Source organism: Cavia porcellus, unplaced genomic scaffold (assembly GCF_034190915.1).
Source record: "Cavia porcellus strain 051 isolate PalLab524CR breed Dunkin Hartley unplaced genomic scaffold, mCavPor4.1 scaffold_26, whole genome shotgun sequence".
Taxonomy (NCBI): Eukaryota; Metazoa; Chordata; class Mammalia; order Rodentia; family Caviidae; genus Cavia; species Cavia porcellus.
In genome coordinates this window covers 46,004,056-46,029,590 of record NW_026947509.1, presented here as the reverse complement: position 1 = coordinate 46,029,590, position 25,535 = coordinate 46,004,056, and the positions used below count along the sequence as shown (strand labels likewise).

Below are 25,535 nucleotides of genomic sequence, written 5' to 3'. Positions count from 1 at the left end.
CCAATATACCAGGGAGCTTGCACCATGTGTGGGAACTGTCCCAGGCCCCCAGTAGGATGGTCATATTGTTCCACCTTGATTCCAGCCCCAAGAAACTTAAAACTTTTAAATTTAGAATCTTTTTTTTTTTATAAATTTAAAATTACTCCAAACTTTTAAGTTGCAGAGATTAACTAGAGTTCTTGTATGGCTCCAAGGTGAACATCTTGGCCATCTCAGGGGACCTGCTGTAACGGCACCCTACTGTTACCCTAGATGCCATCCGCTTTAGGATCCAGTCCATGGCAACAGAAAAGCCTTGTTTTTTTCACAGTCATCTCAGTTGATGAGATGCACACAGTCTGGGGACCATATCCTGAGAATCACTGTAACACCTGAACTAAGAGCTGAATTTGTCCCATCCTCAAAGAAAGAGGAATGCAGTTTTAAAGCACACGAGGAATGGTGGAGGGAATGAATAGTTGTGATTTTTAGAAATGGAGGCTGGGTGCTCCTAGTTTGGGCCTGGATTGAAGATGGAATACCAAGGACTTCGAGGTCAGCAGATTGCTAACACAATCTGGCGGGGGACAGCTGCTTCTGGGCCACAGGAGAGCAAGCAAGGGGGTCACTCAGGGCTACTGAGCCCGTGCTGTGTGAACCCTGTGCTGCCCCCAGGCCCAGGCCTGCAGTCCCAGCACACAAGGCATGGGGACCACAAGCTCATGCCTTCCCCGGGCAGTTCTCAGACAGGGTCTACCTCAGAAAGCGAAAAGGGCCAGGGTTGAAGCTCAGGCAAAGGCTCTGGCTTTAACCCGCAGCACTGCCACAAATACAACCTGCATTGCCGCGAGCCTGTATTCCTGCTTTGTAAGTGGTCACAAGCTTCCAGCAGAGCGCTGGTGGAAGGTGAAGGCCACTCTGGGGCTTTGGAGTCACCATCTCGGGGCTGTGGGACTGGTGAAATAAAGAGCAATTTCTGGAAACTAGAACTAATCTGGATATCGTTTGAGGTCTTCTGAAGCAGGTACTGTCTTACCAAGGACTTCGGTTCTGGGGCTGTCACTGGTTTCTCTCATGACATGCAAACTGTTCAGCCCTCCCGGCAAGTGTGAAGTCACCAAACCTGTTCCTCTTAGTGTTAACACCTCCCCCCCCCCCATGGCACTCAGGATTCAGTCCCCATACGTTCCCAGCTGTCCTAATACCCTAGAGAGTCTAAACTACAAACTGGCATTCCTAAAATGTACCTCATAGTGTGTCTGAGTTCTTTTACTTGCTAAAGTCACTTAGAACAGTTCAGTGAAAGCTGCCTTAGAAGCCAGAAGGGCTGGGCCTGTGTTTGGGGGAACAGGTCCCACTCAAGATGTGTTGTTTTCCAACAATGCCAGGCCTCCCAGGTTGGTAAGTGGCTGGCAGTGAAGACTGCTCTAATGCTTGACTTGTTGGTAGTTACTGGCTGCAGTCTACAGATTCTGTACTGAAACTGGCCCTTTCCTGGGGTGCTTTTCCAAGTGGTTCCATACTCAGTGCAGCTTCTGGGTGAGGACAGTGAGCGGTCACACTAAATGTGGCTAGTGACAAGGGTAGGGTAGTGAGGTGATTAGCCTGTGTCTGTAGCTAGTTTCCAAAACACTGCTAACCTAAACAGAAAGTGAAAGGCTTCCAGACACGGAGAATACTTTAGATGTACAAAATTAAGCCAGCAAGTTGCTGTAAACCCAGGACTAAGTGCCTAGATTTCACAAACACGCAGGCATATGGAGGACATGAGGGGGAATGAGAGCCTGGGGTACACACGCATATAACCCCAATGTTCAGCTGTCGGGCAGGAGGATCTTGAGTTTGAAGCCAGCATGGGCAATGGTGGAGGGGCGGCAGCTGTACTGGGATAAACCCCATGAAACTGCTAGTGGGCAACCTTACTTGGGACCCAGGAAACTACAGTGGCATTGGCTTCAAACATCTCAGACCTTTTGTCTTCCCAATGATGTTTAGTTTTCTTCTTTGAGGTCTTTTTGCAATAGTAAAAATCCAAAACCTCAAAACGAAAAGAATCTGAAGCCAAACACTGTTTTATAATCTTCCTGTTACCACCCTCCTGGCAACGTGCTTCCCCACGTCTGTAACGTTACAGGACTTGCGCACTCTCGCCGCTGTATCCAACACGTGAAGCTGCCCTTTTCCCATTCTCACAATGGCTGTCCAGCCTTCTAGAGTGAAAGTGAAATGGGGAACAGCAGTTAGTGATATTCTTAAGTTACAGGTTCCTGTTCAGTGTCCTGCTCCTTTTGTTTGGTTTGTTTCTTGAGACAGGGTCTCTAGCGTCCAGGCTGGCCTGGAACTCACTATGTGACCGAGGCTGACCTTGAACCTTGAACTTGCAGAGGACCCCGGCGCTGCCTCGACCTCCCACATGCTGGGATGACAGGCCTGCACCACTACTATGATGGCACCCAAATGCTGTGTTTGTAACTGAAGCAGAGACTTTGAAAACAGTGTGAAGTCAGAGCGCCTGCCCGCTCTAAGTGACCCTCTGTGCCAAGTCAGTTCCCGTCCCTTCACTTTCTTATTCCACTGAAATTTCTAGCTCGACACTATGCCTGTCATTCCTTTCTCCTTCATATACCCTACCTTCAACGAGGCCATCCAACGTACTGTCACTGAGTATTGAGGCCAGTGACTTTAAGTGCAATAAACTATCTTTAGGTGGGAAAGTGCTTAAAATAAATTTATTACTAAACTGTAACTAGAGGAATGGATGGAAGCAGGTTTAGTAGGGTCAATGTGAAAACACTATTAAAAACTCATCAAGGCCAATGTAAAAATGATTTAAATTCTGGACAGATGTGAACAGAGACATATAAACACACGGTCATATTTAATTAAAATAGAATTTATTAGACTTTCTTTTAATATAAACATGAGAAAGAAAAACCACATTAAGTTGTAGCATTTTTTTTTTGAAACCAAACCACTCAAATCTCCAAGCTCGACACTCCACGAACCATCTGTTGAGGTGGTAGATTGTAGTATGTACAAACCATACTCGGCATTTGTCTGTCTCAAAGAATGATGGAACCTGCAGCATGTAATATAGCGAGAAGCACTGCTGCACGGAGAGAAGTCTCCCCGGCCCAGAAGGGCTGTGTTCACAGGCAAGGCTCGTGGGTTAGCTGGGCGTGGTGCGCACACCCAGAACCCAGCAGTGCGAGGCTGAAGCAGGAAGACGGCAGCTGAGTCTGCGGCCAGCCTGACTACATAATGAGTTAGTTCAAGGCCAGTCTGGATTACATAGTTAAGACCCTGTCTCAAAAACAATAAAAAACCCCAGGATTACACTTCAGAAGGTTAAGAGAACTTTTGTGTGATTGGAAACAGTAATATTTAATACTTCACATTTTATTGTAAATCTGCTTCAATTATATACTCTCCTTTTAAGTTGTGAAGTGTTCTGGGTTCATTGCAGTTAAAATAGGGGGCCAGGGATTTAGCTCAGTGGCATTAGAGCCTGCCTGGCAAGCATGAGGTTGTGAGTTCAATCCCTGGTATCGAAAAAAAAAAAAGTTAAAATAGGGCAAATAGATTTAAAATGAAGATTTAAAAAATATTTAAATCACTTGCTGCTATCAAGTCCAATTAGTTTGCATTAATTACTTTGAATTAAAACTGTTCTTCATAATCTGCCAAACCCAGAGTGGGGAAAAATCAGGTGATCAAAGCAGACAGAGCACAGCCCTGCAAAGAACAACTTTGAAAACAGGCGGCACTTGTGTGGAGAGAGAAAGGAGCCCAAAACAGAGCGACTTCAAGCTTGGGAAGCACCCCCAGAAGTGCAGGTGTGGCTCTGGCTGCGCAAGGCCATGCTCCCCAAGTTGGTCTGAGTCCACTCTGCCTCACCTTGCTGGCCAAGGGCACTGGGGCTGACATTTACGAGACTGGAACAAACGAAAGCCACGGATTTCCAATTTATAAAACTAAACTCTGCAATGAGGTTCTGTGAGTTTGTAGCTCTTCTCCTCCTGCTGTAGCGCCGTGGAGGGTCCAGGCGCAGCACAGCATACTGAGGACTGTAAAGCTCAAAACCGTGCTGCAAGCTGCGGACACTGCATAGCTCACTGTCCGAGTCTGCAGCAGACACCACGAGGCTGGCATCCTGGAAACACGGTAAGTCCCCGACTGTGGACGAGTTCCCTTCCAGGAAGAGGGTGTGTTAAGCTGGATTCGTTTTAAGTTGACAAAGTGAATCTTATACAGTTATCTGTGGAAAGTCCAACTCGAATGTTCCTAAATCAGGTTCTTACTGTGCCTTTTAATACATTTAACAAGAGGAAAATTATTAGAAAATGAGGCACCATTAATGGCTGACAAGAGATATGATGTAGACCCACTCAAGGTAGACAGTAATCTCCTTTACCTTGATGCCCTAAACACTCCAAAGTGCTAGTGGGCAGAGCCCACGGAGACAGAATGGCCAGCGCTGTCCAGCCGTTTTTGGCTTAATGTGTTTACACTGGGCCGCAGCTCGGATGTCCTGCTGCCGCACAGCTTGCATCCCTCGTGGTACTTGCACAACGCCCCACGCATGAATGAACTGCTTCTGCCACCAGTGGCACAAGCAGCCTGAAGAGATGGTCACGCAAGTACCACTAGGTCCCGGCCAGAGGGGAGGCCTCACACTGCCTGCCGACAAGGGGGGGCGGGGGCTGCACTTAGCAGTGCTACTGTCTGTCCCTCAGTGGCCTCACAAGTGTTTCAGCCTCGTGTTTGGGGCTGGGTGCTGCAGCTCAGTGGCAGAGGGCTGGCCTAGCACATGGCTAGGCCCTGGGTTCCATTTCCAGCACTGGGTCATTAAAAAAAGCCCTACTGTTTTCCTGTAATACTGCACTGATTTTGAAGGCATATGCAGCAATATGGACGGGGCAACAGGGAACATCAAAGTTACATTGTTAGTGTCTTAAAACCTAAAAATTTAAAGTAGTCATTTAAAAAACCTCAGCGACTTCTCAGCTACTGGCCTGCACACGAGCAGGCATCTGCGTGTGGCGAGGAGCTCTGCTGTGCATGATCTCTGCTGCGCACACTAAGAAGGGCCAGAGCGCTGCCGCCTTCCCTTCCATGCAGTGCACCTTCACCGTCCAGAGTCTCCTGAACTCGGGGTCTGTCTTCCGCTGAAAATACTCACTTTGCTGGTTTCCAGGCAGGAGAGGGTATTTCTCCAGGCTGTGTGGTTGAGGGGTTCATAACTTTATTAGCCCCGTGTCTCTTACGAGAGGATGGCATTAGAGCGCTGAACACCGATGAAGTTGTCAGCACTCAAAGATCTTCGTATCGCAGCCCTACACAAGTCTTTGTCTTCACACAATCTTGAAATGGCCTAGGGAAGACAAGCAGAACACACATGGAATATAAAATATTCCAGTCATACCAAAAGGAGCGCCACTGACTTGTCACACACATGTGTTCTCAGATACGTCACCCTTCCAGCTGCTGTGGCTACCTGAGGCCTGCAGAGCCAGGATCCAGGGGTGGCGACCTTGCTAATCCACCAAGGTAATGTCCTTCAGGGTGACGACTGGATTACCAGGAAGACGACTGGACTCAGTGACTTTAAAACTGGGTTCTCAAAGACATCCAAGGCATTGCAACAGGCTCCTCACAGCAGAAGGCCTGCCGCCACCCAGTCCTCATCACTAGGGAACTCTCTCAGCCCGCCAGTGAGGAACATGTGCAGCTGAGGGCAGGATGGGTCTGCACGCCCGATGCAGCCACAGGTTCTCCTTTAATGTGCACCGATTATGGCAGAAAAGCACAACTCTAAGATACCACCTCAGGACCACGGAGAGCGAGCGCCATTTCACAGTGTGCGTCTCCCTCAGTGGGGACACTCTGTGTGTGACCCACCAAACCCATAACCTAGAGATACCACTGTGACCCAGGTAAACACCAGTTCCATCACAAAGCTACACATCTCCCTCAAGCAGCGCGTAGCTGAGACAGACACAGGGCATCCTGGGCACAGTCTCTCAGCTCAGCCACCAGTGCTCTGTCCAAGCCCCGGGTTTGCACACGAAGCCACAGCCTGAGTGAGTCAGTCAGGAATGGCTGATAAGCGGTGTGTGCAGACACCATTCCGACACAGCTTCAGGAAGTTAGGGGCAGGGTTATGCAGAAGGGCAGAGGTTCAAAGGGAAACCAATGAACAGATACTTATGACTAAAAATACTCTGAGTAATGGTAAAAGAGGAGATAATATCTAATTTTTAGCAATGTATATCTTTTACAGACACAGGGCTGAAGATCTAGCTCAGCGGCATAAGCGCCTGCCTTGCAAGTGCGCAGTCATGAGTTCAATCCCTGATACTGGGGGGAAAAAAGAAAGATGACACTGGAAGTAGGATGCTAAAGGGTTAATGAACTTACTTTATTTAAAAAATGCAAAGTTTTATAACCAAATAAGAACAATAGTCATTACGGTATTGTTGCCTTCAAAGTACTCAGAGTACAAGATATAAACCAAAAAGAACGCGTATGAAACAGGCCGATGCACAAACTCTGAGTGAGCTACTCCTGTGAATCTGAATCCGACTCTCCCCCACCAGGTGGCCCCCCAGGCTCGCCCGCCAGGGAGCACACAGCCTTACCTCCAGGTTCTGTGCTCTCTCTTTGCTGAGTGGAGCAAACAGAAAATTGACGTTGTTGTCGTCTGCTAAGGAGCGCAGGTCAAAGTAGTATTTGGCATAAACGCTGGCGGGAACGTTAATATTAAACTGGAGCAGCTCCAGGAAGTGCCTCTCCATCTCGTTCCTGGGGAGGGACACAAAACCAACACGGGGCGGTCTCAGTCACCTGGGCCAGGGCTACCTCAAACCTCACATTCTGCTCTGCTAGGATGGCTCTAAACTCAGTTTTCAAGCACATACGGGCTCCCAGCTAGAATACTCCACTAGCGCTCCAGAGGCCAGCTACCCGTGGTCCCTCCGGCTGGCCGGGCGGTAGAGGGAAAGGCTGCGCCCGAGGCCACACTCCTCAGGGCTCCATTAGTGCAGCCGCCTGAGCCACTGCTCGCTCACTCCCCAGGCCCGCTGCAGGGCACAGATGAAAGGGCGATGTGTGCTGTTTATTAGCTCTGAAGAACCTGCAGACATTTGTACTGAGCTGATAACAGGAAGGGGCTTATTGAAGTAGAGATGCGCCAACAAAAGAAGTGGGCACATCACCACGGCAACAAATGGATCCATCTAGAGCCACCGCTATTATCTCTGGGGGGAAAACTCTTGAGGCAACAAGGACTCATCTCAAATAAATAAATAAGCTGCACTGGCTGGGGAAGGAAGTCCCTGCCCCGGCCCCAGCACTGAAGGCTGTGTCAAAGGACACAATGCAAGTTATTGCCCACCTTGACAGGTGACCAACTGTCATCACGACAATCCAGACCTCCTCTGAGACTTCAGCAGGCAGACTGAAACCGTGCCTCACCTGGACTAAGTCCATGGCAGGACGAGCCAGCCCTGGATTTAGTCCAGCAAGTCCTGCTCTGCGGCGGCAAAGTCCACATGTGTGAGGGGGCAGTGTCAGAGTGACCGCGGGCCCGGCCACCTGACCCCAGGGGCTCACATTCGGCACCCTCACCGCTGCACAGCGGTTTCTGCACAAAGTCACATTACACAAACTGACACTTAAACACGGGAGAGGCTCGTTTTATCACACACGCCATTTCCTGGCTTCATTCACACTTGGGAGTGTTTTAGCATCCAGTGGCCAAGGAAAAAGGTTGCTTGCCCCGTCCTAAGTGGGGAGCATCCAAAACGAGCAGAGATGTGCTTTCCTCATTTGTTGAAATTAAAACCAAACTGATCCTACTCCCATAATTAATTTCCTGTTCGTATGGAGCCTTGTCTATAGACATGTAAATCAGATGATGTTTTCAAAATCAGCTAATCAGGACTTAATTTACCACAGGAACGAACGCATTTCAGTATCCCTTTTATTTTTTCTACACTAATACATTTAACTGCAGAAACCCAGTACTTCATGGGATTAACATCCTCGGACAAGAGGCTTCCTCCTGTAGAAGGCAGTAGCCTCGGGAGCAGGGCGCTTCCAGGTTTTGTTACTGTCCCATCAGCTGAATAGCACAGCAAATGTTCTGCACAGGAGCTGCTCGGTTTACCCTACTCTTTGGAAGAGAAGTGTATTCTGATGAGACACACAGAATGGTGTGGAACTTTTAAGGAAAATATGTCACACGTGGCTTTTTAAAAAAAAAACTTTTTCAGTTAAGACTCAAAATGAGACCATTAGACAACAGCAGGGGCTCGAGACAAATGTACATCAAGCATTGCTGCATGCGTTCCCACTTCCAAAGATCATGAACCAAAATGGCCTAGGAGGGGCGCGGCTCCTGGGATTTCTCTGTCCACACACAAAACTCCTCTAAAACCGGCGCTGGGGCCGGCTCTGCCTTCTGCGCTGACACATTTCCCTGGAGCTGCTCTCCTCTTGTAACTAGAACAAAGCCCCAGCCAGCTCCGTCCTGAGAAAATTTCAGCAGCCATCCTGCAGCGCTAGTGCTCAGATGACAAACTCTGTTTTTTCCAAGGGACCAGTTTGCAGACTGATGACAAAGAGCAATCAAAGCCACTTAGCTTCTGGGACTTTCCTAAGTACTTCCACTTGTTTTTGAGTCTTCACTATATTCTGTGTCAGGACGGCTGACCCAGCGGGACCAGTGCAACCACTCGAGTTACTCTGCCATTGGAGGGGTCTGTCTTCCCAGCGCCCCAATACTACTCCTACCACCTACCCCTTTCTCAGTCCTAAAGGTCCCCAATTCAGCTGCACAGGTGGTGATTCTGAACCACAGCCTTATCCAGAACAGTGGGCAAAGGTAACAAAGTCAAACTCTTGTCATGATCTCAGGCTTCCTGTAAATGCTATGACCAGAGTGTCCCTAAATGCCACTCACAAAGATGCTTTTGCTGGCACCTGGGCACTCTGGAGTCCACTGGAGAACATCTTCCCTGCTCCCCACCTCCCTGCACCAGACTGCCCTGCATGGCGGCTGGACCAGATGGAAGCCCTCATCTCTTTGGTGTCTTGGTGCCACCTGTGAGGAGCCTCACACAGAGCAAAGTCCCCCTTGTCCCACAGGCAGCTCAGGGGCCCCAGAGTGCTGCTCAGCTGCCACAGGGCCCCCTGGGGGCTCCCGGCCCATGTAGCCATCACTGCACACATGGCAAGCGCCCTTGCTGGGGCAGCCAGGAGGGCAGGGCCTGAGGCCCTCCCCTCCCCTCTCCTGACCCCTGTCTTGCAGAGGGGGTGGTGGGACAGAGGCAACACACAACCAAGGTGTGGTTCAAGCTGCTGCCAAAACCCTTTCATTGTCCAGAGGCCCGAAGACCTTAACAGTGGCCACATGTCCGTTTCAAAATCCAGGTACATGCCCAACAAAAAGGGACTGGTACTGGTGGGCAGCTTTTAAAGAGCCATAAAGGTATACACTGTAGTATGTCATCCAGTGGTAAGCTTTATAAGATGTTTGGCAAAACACTGCCAGAAAAACTACACCAATTTATCAAGCAAGTTATTACAGTGATGACATGCCAAGGCCTACAAATCAGTGGTGGAAAACGAACTGTGAGGGGCAGCTGGACAGGAAGTATTAGTTTTATGCCTATTTCTATTATCTGCATGTGACATTTAAAAATGCTTCTTAAAACATATACTTTATGGGAGCAAATGAGGGACCGGAAGATGGTTATAAAGTTCACCAAAACCTGACAGACTCACATGTCCTCAACCGTAATGTCCTTGAGGATCTGGCAGTAGTCCACATTCCACACAGCCTGATCGTCCCACACCTTGGAGGCAAGAAGAATGGCTCCCAAAACAATTCTTTTCCAGTTAGTGGGACAAATGTCGATCTCAGCATAAGTTAAAAGCCTTTCTAAGTAAACCTGTAAAAGCAGAGCACTGGTCTTTGATTTTAGTTCATTTAAGAGCTATAGTAAGAACTGTTATGAATCACATTTCTTCCGAGTTTGACTGGAAAGCAAGTGCCTTTTACTTCTGAGTCCTAGAGATTTTGCTCAGTCAGAGCCAGAGGCCAGATTACAACTGGAGGTCAGACAGCACTGCTGCCCACTGGGCCTAAGACAGGCACTGCACCATGTCACACCTAGGGGTGGTGAGGCCCAGCCCTGCCGAGACTCCAGGTACTCGGACACCGAAAACCTCCCCTAGGGCAAGGTACCATGCAGAGCCAGCAGCCTCAGGGGACCTCACATTTTTATCTTCTGGTCACTGACTAACCGTCCTGTGACACTCGTGGAGGAAATGGTGGACAAGGGCGCCTCCCAGTGGCCACTGGGTGGACGGCACGGCAGGTACAGGTCTGGAAAACAGGCCTGGCTCCCTGCTCTTTAGGGGGAACAAGGGACAGCCCTGCCTGGAGCCCTTGGGCCCATCTCCGCTGTCCATTTCATAACAATGAATCTCTTACAAGATCTCCAACTCGAGATCAGTTCTGTTGATTTTGAGGTTTTTGAGCTGCCAGTCTGTACCCCAGGGATGCCTAAACTCGGCTGCTTGTGAGACAACCTCACAACTTTACATCCATCAAACACCAAGCCCCTGAGAACCAGATGAAGTTAACAGCTGAGTGAAGACAGAAGCTGGGAGCTGCTGTTACTTCTAATGACACTGAGAAAGTGGACAGCTGTGCCCCAGTGTCAGACGGGAGATCGGTTCCAGGACCGCATCTGTCTAGCACAGAAGGGTGCCAGCGCTGACTGTCCCAGGATCCGAGTGCCACTTGGATGTGCACCCTCCCTGGTACCTTCAGTCACTGCTGGCTGACTTACATTACCAGATGCAGGGTGGGCACTATGGAACTAGCAGTTACACTATGTAGTGTAGGAAATATGGATAGGAATTGCCCTGCAAATATTTTCGATCCACTGTGGTTGCAATCGCAGCAGCAGGGCCACAGACCCAGGGCAGGCTGTGTATGCTGTCCAGATACTGCACCCAGTCAGCAGAAATGGGCCTCATTCAAGGGTATGGCTTACAGCGGAAAGCCAGCAGCTCAGGACAGACAGGCCTCTCCAACACCAGGGCTACTGTGTGTCACATGGCCCTGGGGAACGTGTCCTCTCATCCCCAAACTCCTCGGCACTGCCAAGCATCCTACGAATGAACCTCCCTCGTAGAACTTGCAGCAAAACAACTAGACCAATTTTACCACTCTTGGCCACATTCCCGTGTCCTGGCCAACACATTTCCACTGCCTGCCCTGCTGTACCCAGGAAGCAACTCCTGTTTATGCAGTTGGCCCCTCCCACTTCTGCGGAACTCAGCTACTGAGTTCCGGCATCTCCTTCTGGGGGCACCTCCCCCTGCCAGGCTCTTCCCGCTACGATGTGCTCACGCTGCCTCCTATTTCCAGCAGGTCTTGGAGTGCTGCTTTTCACCCTGCTCACCCAACCATGCATCTGTTCTGAACTCACCTTTCATCCGCCTACTACCACTATCCCATGGCTAAAAGCACTCCTGGGACACTCAAGCTTATGACCCAGAGGCCTCCTCCCAGCTTGGCACTCCCCCAGGCCGGATAGGAAAGGACACGGCCACCTGCCTCCATGCATGAGCTGCCCCACTCCAATCTGTTGGCCGCTCTTGTCACCCACCCTTCACTGCGGAGCCCAGGGATCCCATCCTGAGTTACACCCAACCCTGCTCACTTACTCACTGTAGTTTCCCCGCTCTCCTCCTCTGCCTCCAATCTGGTTTTTTTGTTTCTTTATGGTACCAGGAATCGAACTCAGGCTTTGTGTTTACTAGGCAGGCACTGTGCTGTTGAGCTATGTCCCCAGCCTCTCTCTGCCTCTAACCTGCACCTTAACCAGTCTATACTCTCTCCAACGCACTCAAAAAACCCTCTCAACATGCTCCCACCAGCCAGAACCCCAGTGATACCCACTCGTCTGTCCCATCTGGAGAAGTCAGACATGTATCGGCAGACACTCACCATCCGGCACAAACACAATGGTCAGCCCTGCTGTGACCATGTTAAATTAGGAGCATTTTGCACTCCCTCTTGAAATCTATCAAAAGTCTAGCATCAGCCTAGAATTTAACCTCCTCCCGAGGCCTACCAGCTAACCCATGCTGTAAGACGGAGCCTGTTGCTCTTCCCGGAGCCCGAGAACTGCCTTCCTGCACTGGCACCTGTGCACCCCGACTTCCTCACTGTGGTCAGGCTGCTGATCAGCATCTTAAGTAGCTCCACCTGGCAGTTCTGTCTAGGACAGAAACCAGCTAATTGCCGTGAGCCGTCACCCTGGTTTACCTTCTTGGGATTTACCACCACCTGAAAAACATACTTAACAACATTCTCGGTCTTTTTCACTAGAACAAAAGCTCGCAGAGGCCCGAACTCTGTCTGACCTATTCTTTTCTCTACTCTAGCCCCGAGACCGTGATAAGGAGTAGCTCTCAGGCAGGCATCTGTGTACCCGGGCCACACAGCATTCTAACCACACCCTCCCTTAGCCGGCTTTCTCCTTCAGCACCCTCTCGTCACCCCTTAAACCTGATGGTGAGGATCTGTCTGAGTTCTGTGCATCTGAACAGCCACTCTTAATTCCTTACTTCTTAAACTCAGCTCCAGTTCCACAGCAACACTGTGCAAGCCTCATCTCTAGATTCTCACCGGATGCTACGCAGTAGGTACTGATCTGAGTACTTTCCCCCCAGGCCCTGCAGCTGACTTTCCACTGTGCACCTGCTGAGGGAGGAGTAGAACAATCAACCACTTAAACACCATTTATGATTCTAAATGCTAATCTCCCCTTAGGAATTCTGGATGACGCAACACTAAAGACCCACCTACAGCTCAGGAGGCGGGCAGGCCTTTCTAAGAAGTAGTACTATCATTATAGACAACTTCACAAGCAGACACAGGTCAGTGGGGGTGAATTAACACCCACAATACTAGGGTCAGAAAACTGAGGGCAATAATTCTTAATCACAACTGTCTGGGGTGCACACACTCCCTGGGACTCAGCTAGAACTGCACGGACATGGTCTGTGTGGACCACTTGGCTTTGTTACTGTTGCCTCCCCCATCCCCACTGTACCCGGAGTGCAGCACGTGCGTAATGAGGCACGGGGGGGGGGTGTCTCTCCCACTACCTTCAGTAGCAGCTGTTCTGTGATGAGAAAAGCAAAGGCAGTACTGTAAACCGTAGCGATTATCACACTCACGTATGTGTACTTACTTTTCTTTTTCACAGGTTTGTCTTAAAAGTTCTGATGATTATTTCAGGAACCTATTTTTATTAGAAAACCAAGACCTCACCCTATGTACAAGACCAATTTCAAAACATGCTTGATAAATAAGAATCTTACCAAAGTTACTATTGCACATTCAGCTGTTAGCTGTGCAGCACTAAAGAGAGTACGAACAAATCTGTAAATGAATTTGTGTTCAGGGTCATGCTTAAAGTACTCCTCTGGAACCTTCTCTCGCTGAAAAAAGAAAGAATGCACTGTAAGTATGCAGCAGGAAAACACTTCACATCCTCAGTGGCAGGCCACATGTACAGCCACAGCCCCCACAGACGCGACCTCGCCATGCCAAGCGAGGCGGCAGTACAGGCTGTAGGAGGATGAAGCTGCCTAGCGCAGCATCTCACGGAGTGTCCCACTCTTGGGTGACACATGACTACACCACAGTTCTCCACTCATTGTGCCACCCGGCAGCATTCATTGCAAGCAGACGTAAGCTCAGAAAATGAGTGCTCCTTTCCATGTTCCTGCCATGGGATTCTCCAATACATTTTCAGTTGAAAGTCTTCTTGTAATTAATGTCAATGCGAACCCAAACAAAAGGCATACAACTCAATGAGAAAAACAAAGTGACACTTACCGTGAGTGGATGTGACCGCTCATCAAAAATATCTAGGGATCTATTTGCATCTCTGTAAAGTAAGATGTACATTTAAAAACTAGTTCGGGAATCATTAATATCCTAGTAACAAATCTTTTAGGGGTAGAGGGGGCTGTCCAGAGAAGCCTAACCCTAACCCTTCTAGATCCTGGCCTTCAGACTTCCTTTGACTCAGCACAGAGAGTACTGTGAAAGCTCCCCATGGCGCCCGGCTGAAACTGCTGAGAGCACGGACCCGCTCTGGCCTCGCTGAGGAACGCTGTGCAGCTTCGCTCCTCGCACAGGGCAGCCCTGCTGGGCACTCAAGGCTCCTGAGCACCTAATATACGCGAGCCAGGTTTAGGTTTCCTGGTTTTCCTCTCTATAGTGCTCTCTGTTTTGATCACGTATTTATTTCTGTTAGCTCGCAAATAAAATTTAGTTGTTTTGGGGCTGGGGATTTAGCTCAGTGGCATAAGCACCTGCCTTGCAAGCAGGCGGTCATGAGTTCAATCCCCGGTACTGATAAAAATGAAAAAGAAAAAAAAAAAAAAAATTTAGTTGTTTTTCTAGAGACCAGTCTCAAAAACTCATGGAAGTAACACACTGCACTCACACAAGCTAGTGGTTCTGAGAGCTCCCTCAGGCTTTTCTCAGCAGATGCCAGCGGCCAAATGGCTAAGACCTCACGCTATGCTTCTCCCCACTTCTGGACACGTATATAAAAGGAAAAAGGAGTAAAACTCGCTTCAGGGCAAGAAATCAAGACTAAAGTACTAAGTCACAAGAACTGTCAATTCATTCCTCAGGGCTATTTGTATTTAAAAAAACCAAAAGAGCCAGGTGTGGTAGCACACAATGGCTGGAGTCTGAGGCAGAACAGTGCTGTGATTTCACAGTGAATTCAAAGACTGCCTAAATTATAGCATAAGACTATCAAAAAACAAACGAAACCAAAAAACCCAGGCCCTGCTTCTTTGATGAAGCAGCAAAAACTAACTAAGCAGCAAAAGCTAAAAAAAATCAAGATTTTGGAAAACTGGTACTTTCTGCTGCGTATCTGACAGCCTATCAATACTTGAAGACTTTGACACCATAAAAAGAAGGAAACGAGTGTTTTCCAAAATGACTAGTGCATAGTACAAAATCATGCACTGGTAAAAGATCTATCAATTATGCAAGATATAGTATATCAATGAGTATTAATGTTGTAAGTTCAGTGATACAATGTAAAATTCCACTGTAATTTAAGAAGTTAACCTTTGTGGTACTTAATACAACAGTAAAGAATATTCACAATTATCTGAAAGGTTTAAATTTTACCTGACTGTGTATCTCCATGAAACTAGGCTCTTTTTACTGCTTGTCAAAACAAAATTGTAAATGCAAACCAACAAATATTAGATTTTCAAAAATTAGCCATTTTCCAATCAACTGAAAAAGAAGCATTTAAAAAGCTGCAGCAGGGCCGGGGATATAGCTCAGTAGCACAGTGCTTGTTTGGCAAGCGCCAAGAGCAAGGTCTTAAGTTTGATTCCCAGTATTTAAAAAAAAAGCTGCAGAAGATGGTTCTTTTTCATGACAAGATATTTATGTCATCCAGGTGGTTCACCATCGAGGATGGGGTGGGGACGTCCCACGGGGACATGTCTGGCTGTCATGGTATGAAGGAGGGTGCTACTAGCAGGGGCAGGGGACAGTGGGACTCTTTTAAAAATGCCGTATAGCAGCCCCCACCACAGAATGATCTAGTTCAAAACAGCAGCAGTGTCAAGGCTAAGAACCCAGTGTTAACATGCCATATATATGCAGGTACATAAAATTATATATAGTTTATAATTTCGGTGTTAATTTCTACAACAGGAAACATCAATATAATCCCAGAAACAAATGTTCTTTGGGATTTTCAAGACCTTAAAAGTTTTAAAAGACAATTATAACAACAAAAAATTTCAAATGACTTGCTTCAGTACTGGAATAAATTCACACACAACACTGCCTGGGATTTAGCTCAACGGCATAAGCACCTGCCTGGCAAGCATAAGGTCAAGAGTTTGATCCCCGGTACCAAAAGCAAACAAATAAACAAACAAAAAACACGAATGTAGTTAAAAATCACATTAAAATGACACCTTATGATGTCTACAGTTATGATCAATACTATACGTGGTATCATGCATTTTAGCTGAAATAACAAGAAGGGTTTTTAAAGAGCTCACCTGTTCTTTATGTGGTAATATATTGCTAAGGTCACACTGTGAAAAGAAAAAAAAACTTCTTTAACAACTGTTTACATCACCTGTTAGACCTGAAGGCATCTGGAAAGGAGGGGAGCACCCCAGCATGCCTGAATTATCCAGTTTGCAATAGTATCACATGGACATTTCCTGTGTTAGCTTTTTCTTTTTTTTACTTTTAGCAAAAATAGAAAAATGCTGGGTAATGCACTGTTTAAAAGCCACATCTCTGTTGGTTACAGCATACACTGTGCATCCTCCATTTGCTTTTCCACCTTAAAACCCTCCATCCTGTGTGTGTTCCATGGATCTGCACACACGCGTAATTTTAAGCCGCAGTCTTTTTTAAAAAGTCAATGGTCCTCCTTGCATTTTACTTAGTTCACTTTTCACCTACCATTTTTCATTACTTCGCTCAAAAGGAAATAATAATGAAACTGCTGTATAACAAGTAACATCATTTAAAATCACTCTTGCATGATTATTAGTAGAAATGTATTAGTAACTTAAACACCTACAAACAAGGAGGTCAAGCTGTCCTGAAATAATGTGACACCCACGCAGTGTGACCACACAGTGTCACCCTGTCAGGCATCACAAGTGAGTTTAAGTGAAGTATTAGTGAACAACGCAGCTCTCCAGGTGTCACATTACCACGCCCCAAGTTAGGCACGGATGTGGTGCATCAGGGAGCAAGGCGTGCTCTGGGGCGCATCACATGCTTCCGTCTGCCCTCACTGTTTACAATGAAGCTCAGGCTGGGGTACAGCCCAGGGGCACAGGGCCTGCCTGGCAAGCACCAGGGCATGTGTTTGATTCCCTGTACCACAGAGAGAGAGAAAGAGAGAGAGAGAGAGAGAGAGAGGGAGAGGGAGAGGGAGAGGGAGAGAGGGAGAGGGAGAGGGAGAGGGAGGGAAATAGAGAGAGAGAGAGCAAAAGAAGCTCAAAATAACTGAGGGGAGGCAAGTCTGAATTTTAAGTCTATACAGTGTTTTAAATTTTAAAATTCCTAAGGTCTGTAACACTACTGCCGTCAAAGATGGGTACTTATATAGCATTTCAGCTTGGTTTGGTTTCCAAACTGAAAAACCACAGACTCTGACTCATGTGCTGAGAGGGCCATCAAGCCTTCTGGAACACTGTGTCTGACACTCCACTTGACAGGCAAGGGGACCACGGCGGGCACCAATTCGGCACAGCCCCACAGAGGAGCCGCTTCCCTGGCACGGTCAGCAGGACAGCAGCAGGGGAGCTTGCCACTCCGACAGACGGACATGGGGTTCGGCCTGGAGCCTAGGCTGGTTTCCTGCAGGACCCCAACGTGCAGCAAAGGTTGGGGCTGACTTAAGAATTAGGTTAGGGGGCTGGGGATTTAGCTCAGCGGCATAAGCACCTGCCTTGGAAGCAGGCAGTCATGAGTTCGATCCCCGGTACCGAAAAAAAAGGAAAAAGACAAAAAAAAAAAAGAATTAGAATCAGAAATGCTTTCCTCTGGATAATTATACTGCATCTTCATCCCTGACTTCCTGGAGGCGTGTGAGCACCCACAGACAGCAAGATTTTGGAAAAGCTGTGTGATTCTAGTAAGGTTTACCTACTTAGAACTACTACCCCATGACATTAAAAAAAATCTTTCATGAAATCCAATCTGCCCTATTACTTAGAGAACAGTTATTTCACCAACAGTTACTGTACTAATTATTTTTAAAACGTACTGAAAACAAACTGAAACAGCTTTACTGTACTGCAGACTTATGGGGAACAGTGTGAGGCGGGCATGAAACCTGCTTGCTTGAGCAAGGTCCCTCTCCCGGACCCAACACTGCACAGCGCAGTGTGCAGATTCCAGAGACGCCCGGGCCTTCACTCAGACAGAGTGGTTTCACCCACGGGGTTAGGGCCTTGGTTGAACACGGAGCACATTCAGTGATTACTGCATAGGTGCCAACCCTCAGGACTTCAGACAGGCTCAGCTTCTGCTGATGCACCATTTGACCTCGACTACTGTAAATGTGGAAGGAAAGTTATACTGCTTTGAGTGTGTATTTGTAGTTTTTAACAGAAGTCATTGGTAATTTAAATGAACTAAAAATTAAATAGCTGACATATCAGAAACAAAATTAAGTTTATAAACTAATTACATTTTTGACTTTAAAGAAAGTTAGGGATAAAGATAATAACATTCTAAAACGGTGTTTGTAACCTGTCTTCTGAAAATCAACACCCACAACCCAAGAAGATAGTAGCAATGTTCCTTGAACAATTCCAATGGAGCAGCAGAGTTGCACACTGGTTTTGTTGTCATTTTAAAAAGCATAAAAGGTTCCTGTCTGGACCTTCTGACAACATATCTTCAGTTGTGACCCATGTGCACCAGTAATGGGGAAAAATTCAAACACAGGTACACTGCAGTGTCGGCAGAGGACAAGCTGCTCCTCCTCCCACAAGTGATCCCCAAAGTGATGACCGCTGCTTTAGGCCAGCAGCCTCACAAAACTACTTTGTTGTAGAAACATCCAATAAAAAGCACTTTGTATTATGTTCAACAGTGTCTTGGCAACATAAATGCATCAAATAAAGAGGTACACCTTTCTTGGGATTCCCTTCCACCATGCAGGCTGAGATTACAATGGAAGCTGAAAAAATAACATTTAGGTCCTTAGACTCGGCATATGATTGCCCTCACTTCTCAAACCGAACACTGAGAAGGACAATCCAATGGCTGAAAGTACCCAGGATGGCTAGGATGCTTTCAGCAGAAGGGGTGTGCCACTTAGCCCTTGGCAACCTAGTAGTACTCACCATTTTATTGTGGTTCTAAGATTAGGCTGACTGACTGTGCTGTCATCCAGAAATATTGTTGAGCATGAGCTATACTTTTTAGTAAGCTGCCCTGGAGACACCTGAAGGGGAAGGGAAATAGAAGAAAATGTCACAGTACGTTAAACCTATAAAGTGTGCCCTTCTCCTGGGTTACAATGTCAAACGATAAGCATTAAGGTATTTCTTACACTGCACAAGCTGCCTGAGTGAGACTCACGTGGCCCCTACAGGAACCCCCTGGAGGCTCTGTGCATCAGGGCTGCTCAATTATCAGTGAGCCGCAGCCACAGGCTGCTCTAGGCCTGTTCCCCGGAGGGAGGGTAAAATGACTACTTTTTAAAAGATCCTCTCACAAGCAAAACAGGTGACAAAACACAGCTTTGGAAATTTAACCTTTACCTCATGTGGAAGCAGACTGCCATTACATCACTCAGGTGAAAACCTTGGCCCTCCACCTCACACAGGCTGCTCTCAGCTTGGAATGCCTTTTCCTCCCCCTGTCCAGAAGCTTGACCCCAGTGGCCACTGCACAAAACACTTCCTTTTCTGTAAACTCATCCTCCAATTCACATTGCTATAGGACATCAACTGCCTGCAGAGGATCCTCTCCCCCAGAAACTGTGTTTCTCCAGAGGAGGATTCTCACAGCATCTACTTCCTGCTGCTGAGCACAGAACATGGGACAAATCAGTGTTTGACAAAGTATTGTTTAAGAACCAATTATGATTTGGAAGGTAAGTCAGACGATAGAAATTTATCAGTGAGAATTCAGCTACAGTGGTTGCACCGATCTTTAAAACACTTTAGAAGTATCCATTTATTTGCAAAGAATAAAAGAATAGGGGCTAGGGATTTTAGCTTAACAGCGTAAGTGCCTGCCTTGCAAGTACGCAGTCATGAGTTAGATCCCTGGTAGCAAAAAAAAGGAAAAGAATAAAAGAATGTAACAATAGTCAACTACTGCAACACCCTAAGCTATGTTGACAATTTCTTCCATAAAAGAGAATAACCAAGTCTGGTCTGAATAGCTCAATTATAGCAACATTCTTTACCACAGACTTTAATGTTCTAAAAATATTAGACACAAACTTTAATGTTCTAAAAAAAAACCAACTAATTCAGATGAGCCTTCCTTCGCTCTGTCACTACAGTGGCTTCCATCCAGCTGCCACTCTCTCCCACCAGTTCTCAGGGCCAAGAGGATGGGGCAGACAGCAGGTAAACGCCAGCGGAGCCAGCTCAGGACGCCCACAGAGTGGGTGACAGCCACTGCTAGCTCAGTTATTTTAGCTGCCAGGCCACTTACTTATTCACACAAAGACCCAGACATATTTCTGAAAGGTGTAACTATTTGGAGGGCTAAGTTCTCTTTCAAGCTACCACAGTATCTAAACTGATGTTTCTTAAACTGTTCAGTTAAGATGTACATATTAACTGTGCTAATGTGTATATGCTTTAATAATTTCAAAAAACAGTATAAACAGAAAAAGTGATTTATTCAAATATTTTTATTAAATATGAAACATATTTTTAAGGTCACTAGTACAGACTATCTTAAATTCAAATTATGCAGCATCTAAAGTTTTTGGATTTTTAAAATAAAAATAATCTTGGGGATAGGAACTATACGTGTAAACACAAAATTCACTTATGTTTTCATATACATCTTACATACAGAACCTAGAAGTGATTTTATACAGTATTTTCAGCAAACTTGTCACATGAGGTCAGCTGGGAATTTTCAATTTTCAGTGCCATGCTAGCACTCAAAAAGTTTTAGATTTCTGGAGCATTCTGGGTTTCTAAATTAGGGGAGCTCAATTGGGTGTAGTGGCACGCCTGTAATCCCAGCACGTGGGAGGCTGAGGCAGGAGAATGCCTGCAAGTTCAAGAGCAGCCTGAGCTACAAAGTGAGCTAAAACTGGCCTGAATTGCATAGCAAGACCCTGTGTCAAAAAAGACAAAATAAATTAGGGGTACTCGATCTGTCACAGGTAACATGGCAAATACTCCATCACTAACAAAAGTAAATTCTGATGAAAAAAATCTCTACATGGGAATAAAAAGAAGAGTGGATGGAAATGAATCAAAATATAGACTAGCTGGTAAAGCTTTAGGTGCTGATCATGTCTCCCATTTTCCTTTCCAGGAAAATTGTTAACAATTTTCCTGTTATGAATGTACACTGGTTTGTCTTTCAAAACACTGCTGCTTGCAATGAGATGTGATCTCACAGCCCTATGGGAGGTCACTAAGCAAGTCAGCAACCTCCTAGACTCAGCCCAGGACAGCCAAACACCTCCCAGTCAAATCAGGCTTCCTCTCATGGGCAGGGAAATACACTGTCGCCTGCCAATGACATGATCAGGAAAGCTGGCAGTAGAGACTCTCTGCTAAGCAGTAGCAGCAGGGGACATAAACCACTTCAGCTTTTCAGTCTGTAGACCAGAGAACGGCAAAATGAAGCCTCTTAGTAAAGTCTGGGAAATAGCTGCCAACAGGTTAACTGTCCCCTCATCCTGCTTAAAAGACAATTTCCTTTTATGGTTAAACCTTACCATTGCTGGCTCACAACCTTAATGAAATACACTGAACTGACAAATGTAAGGCTATACAATGCAAATATTAAAAGGAGCAGCAAAAACCCCACAGGCAGGTGGTTATCAAAACAGACAGTAACATTTATCTTCAGTCAGCACAAGTGATAAGAGTATGGAATTTTGCAACCTTTACAGGAAAGGAAAGCCGGTACTGAGAGGGTCAAATGACAACTAGAAAATCATTATATGTAGCGGTCTACCAAGTCTCAACCCCAACCTTCCCCAGTAAAGAGGAAGTACTTAAAATCCTATCCCCACCCACTGGCTTTTCCTCATGTGCCTACTGGCCTCTCTTTTAACCTATTAAAAAAGTAAAGGCATTCGCTTTCTTCTTTTCTTTTTTTTTTAGTACTGGGATCAAAATCATGACCGTGCACTTGTGAGGCAGGCACTTACACAGCTGAGCTAAATCCCTGGCCTGACTTTCCTCTTTTTTACAAGACATGCTGGATTTAAAAAAAAAAAAAAAAGGATTAATGACTTATCTGCATCATGAATACTGGGACAATATGGCAAGATGCATGTTTTGAACAGAATTTTAAGACCTCTGTATATGCTAATTAGAGGTACAGTTTACAGAGTCTGGGTTAATATCACTGAACATATGGAATTTAAACTAAGATTTACACTTTAAGCTTCTTTTTTTAAATTTTATTTTATTTTTATTTTATCTTTTACCGGTACCAGGGATCAAACTCACAACCATGCAACTTGCAAGGCAGGCTGAGCTAAATCCCTAGCCCCCACTTTAAGTTAGACATGGTGGGCTGACCACAAATATTTCACCTTCTTCCTGAAACAATAAAATAAATGCTATACACCAGTCAGAAGAGACTTCATCATTTTAATTCTTTTTTTCTTCTTCTTTTTGAGACAGGGTCTCACTATGCAGTTCAGGGTGGCCTTGGGCGCACTTTATAGTCCCAGCGGGTCTTGAACCTGCAATGATCCTCCTGCCTCAGCCTCCCAAGTGCTAGACTACAGTTGTGCACCACTATGCCTGGCTGACAATGTTAATGTTTGAAAGACGCAAAGTCGATAAAGGGCTGCAAGAACACGAAGAACAGCGGAAACCAACTCTGGTGGTGAAAGGTGACTGGGACAGGAAGAGGCCGGTCAGCAGTGAGTCCAGCAGAATAGGCCCTCCCCTCGGAGGCCACACAGGAGCCCGGAGTGAAACACAGCAAAGGGCAGGAAGGAGGGCGGAGATCGGCGGGCAGAGCCCAGGCTTGCCCCCCTCCACCTGCGAGGTATCGAGGCATTTATTCTCTAGAGATACTAACCCTGCTTGCTGCCTGGTTTCTGGCCCCAGTAAATCACTCAGGTGTACCTGGCCTGAATCCAGCAGGTAGGAGGGACAAGACTGCCCCCTACACACCGGGCTCCACCTCCTGGCCACTTGTGTTGCGCAAGGACTGGGAGCTTGCTCTGGCGGGCTCTGTCCCAGAGGACACCAGGTGCCACAAATGCAAAGCTGGCCTTGCCTTGCAAGGAGACCCATCAGGGAACCAAAGTCCCACTCCAATGTGGTACTTCCGATTCAAGAACACCCTGAACACCTGTGGCACAGCCACATGCTTGCAAGAAGGTAAAACAACAGGAAAAAGGAGTTTGTGAGAGTGCTAAAAGTTCAGGAGCAAATGAAAAGCTGTTTAAAAAATTCAACAGGAGGGCTAAAGCACAGCATCAAGGAATCCCTAAAAATCAGAACAAAAAATTGCAAATAAGAGGGCAGAGAAATTTGATATTGGTTTAGAAATACTGGTCTAAGAGGCCTAGTAGCTAAATAAAAAGATGGGGGAAAATATCAACTATTAAAAAAATACTCCAGAAGAGAAAATCTGCAGAATTCATAGACCCAACTGGATTTAAGGCCCCATAATAAACTATCATGAACTTCCGGCACTCCAGAGAAAGATAAGATATTAAACGCTCCCAGAGGAGTGATGGGGAAAATGATGGTGCCTGGTTAGGTACAATGTATCATACAATGAGGAAGGATTTAAGAGCAAACCTCAAATGAGATGAACACTGTTGGAGTAGACAGGACTTTTCCCACAAGTGAGACAGACAAAGCCACCTACACACCTTCCCCAAGGGAATGTGCTGCAGAGCACTCGGTGCTCAGGAGGCTGAGGCAGGAGCACTTGGGAGGATCACCCAGGGCTCAAGACCAGCCTCAACTACAGTGAGACCCTATCTCAAAAGACAGACAAAGAAATATGTTCTCATAAAACAGAGTTTCGCAAGACAAGGGAAACAGAATCTAGGACACAGAGGATCCAGCACCAGTGCACAGTTATGTGATGACCTCAAAGAGATGCCCCAGAGAAACAGCAGACCTAAGGACAAAACATCTACAATACTGGAGGGCACTACGACAATAGACCAAGGAGGGCTGCCTCAGGAGAGAAACGAGACACACGTGTTTTAGGAGATGGAAAATATTTTTGATAGGCATGTGACAAATGTTACAACACTTCTGGAGAAAAATAGTTAGAAAACAGACAAGTGAAAATAGGAAATTAATCCACAAAACTGAAGGGATATGAAGGGGGACCTGCCAGGGGTGGCTTACTGTACTGAACCCTGGGACCCAGCGTTGGCTAGGAGAAGACACCTTATGGAGGAAGAGGAAGAGGACAGACATGCTCCATCTCAGAAGCTGTAAGAGGAAGAATGAAAAACACACAGAGCAGCCCACGATACCTCGAGACTCGGCAACCAACCATCCAAATGTGAGCATCAGTGAGTGAATTAAAAATTGATACAGGACACAAAAACAAGTAGGGTCACAACAGAATGAGGACGCTAATGTTCACCTACTGTGACAGGAAAACAACAGAACTAAACACTCATGTATTGAATAGTTCACTATGATTGAAAAGAAGACTAAAATATTAGGACAGAAAGTTTCAGGCAGATCTTTACAATCATTTTATCAAATTTGACTAAAACACCAGAAACCCTTAACAATGTACATTTTAGGGCTGGAGATTTATTCAGTGGCGTAAGCATCTGCCAGGCAAGCATGAGGTTGTGAGTCCAATCCCTGGTATCCAAAAAAAGAAAAAGACTTTTCTCAGTTTAATATTTACGGAAATAGGAGAGATTTAAAAAACCTGCAAGACAGGTAATAACCAAGTCACCATTATATTTCTTAGAAGTCATGACTGATATACTTTTAATTCAAACTATTAATTTCTTTTTTTAAAAAAACTTAATTTCTTAACTTTTGAACTGTTTACTTACATGGTTTAAATGGTTGCTCTTCCTCTTTTCACGCACTAAGAATAAAAAAATTAACTGATCAATTCTTATATAAATGCTGTAGAAAAATAAAAGTACCTATTAATTATCTGATGGGTTACCAATATGCAAAGAGATAAAACTCCATTTTTAAAAATAATTTCTAACAAAATTAGTAATTTAAATCACTGGGAAAATAAGCTCTATAAAGTAAAATCAGAATTATTTTTGTTTTTTATGCAACAGATATTATGTTTAAATGAGAAACTCTACATGCAAAAGTGCAAAACAAATTGGACCAGGTGAGCCATCCTGCTCATAAGAAGTTCTCACACCTACTGTATGTCTGAACTATTAAACAGGCTCCCAAGTAAATGGTATTCCAGCTCTGCATTCCCATACACCTTAAGGACCAAGCAGCTGACCACCCACTCTAATGGACTCAGGGTGTTACTGAAAACATTAATGGGCCCTTAGACAACAGAAAGGCAACCTATCTTGGATTTACATTGAAACAGTGCGCTGTTAGCTGAACCCTGAATGGAAAGCTCTAACACGGCCAGGGGAGCGACCGCTGCAGACGCTAGGCGGCGCTGCAGGCCCACGCACCTCTCCGCGGGAGCGTGGCACGGGGAAGCTTGGCCAGCCTCGCTGCGTCCCAGAAGCCCAGCACTGAGAATCTGAGTGCGAACCTTAAGGACCAGCGCAAGGCAG

General features: G+C 46.2%; 1 protein-coding gene across 1 annotated transcript in view; it reads right to left on the bottom strand.

The window, feature by feature from the left end:
- Positions 1-2,859: 2,859 nt before the first annotated feature.
- Ccnyl1 (cyclin Y like 1) overlaps positions 2,860-25,535 on the bottom strand; it is a 33,441-nt gene continuing 10,765 nt past the window's right edge. Inside the window, exons 3-10 of the mRNA XM_005005766.4 lie at positions 24,825-24,859; positions 18,952-19,052; positions 16,132-16,167; positions 13,913-13,964; positions 13,393-13,512; positions 9,772-9,938; positions 6,624-6,786; positions 2,860-5,356 (exon numbers count right to left, since the gene is read on the bottom strand). Of these exons, the coding sequence (XP_005005823.1) occupies positions 5,246-5,356; positions 6,624-6,786; positions 9,772-9,938; positions 13,393-13,512; positions 13,913-13,964; positions 16,132-16,167; positions 18,952-19,052; positions 24,825-24,859 (785 nt within the window). The 3' untranslated portion in view covers positions 2,860-5,245. The remainder of the gene's footprint in view (positions 5,357-6,623; positions 6,787-9,771; positions 9,939-13,392; positions 13,513-13,912; positions 13,965-16,131; positions 16,168-18,951; positions 19,053-24,824; positions 24,860-25,535) is intronic.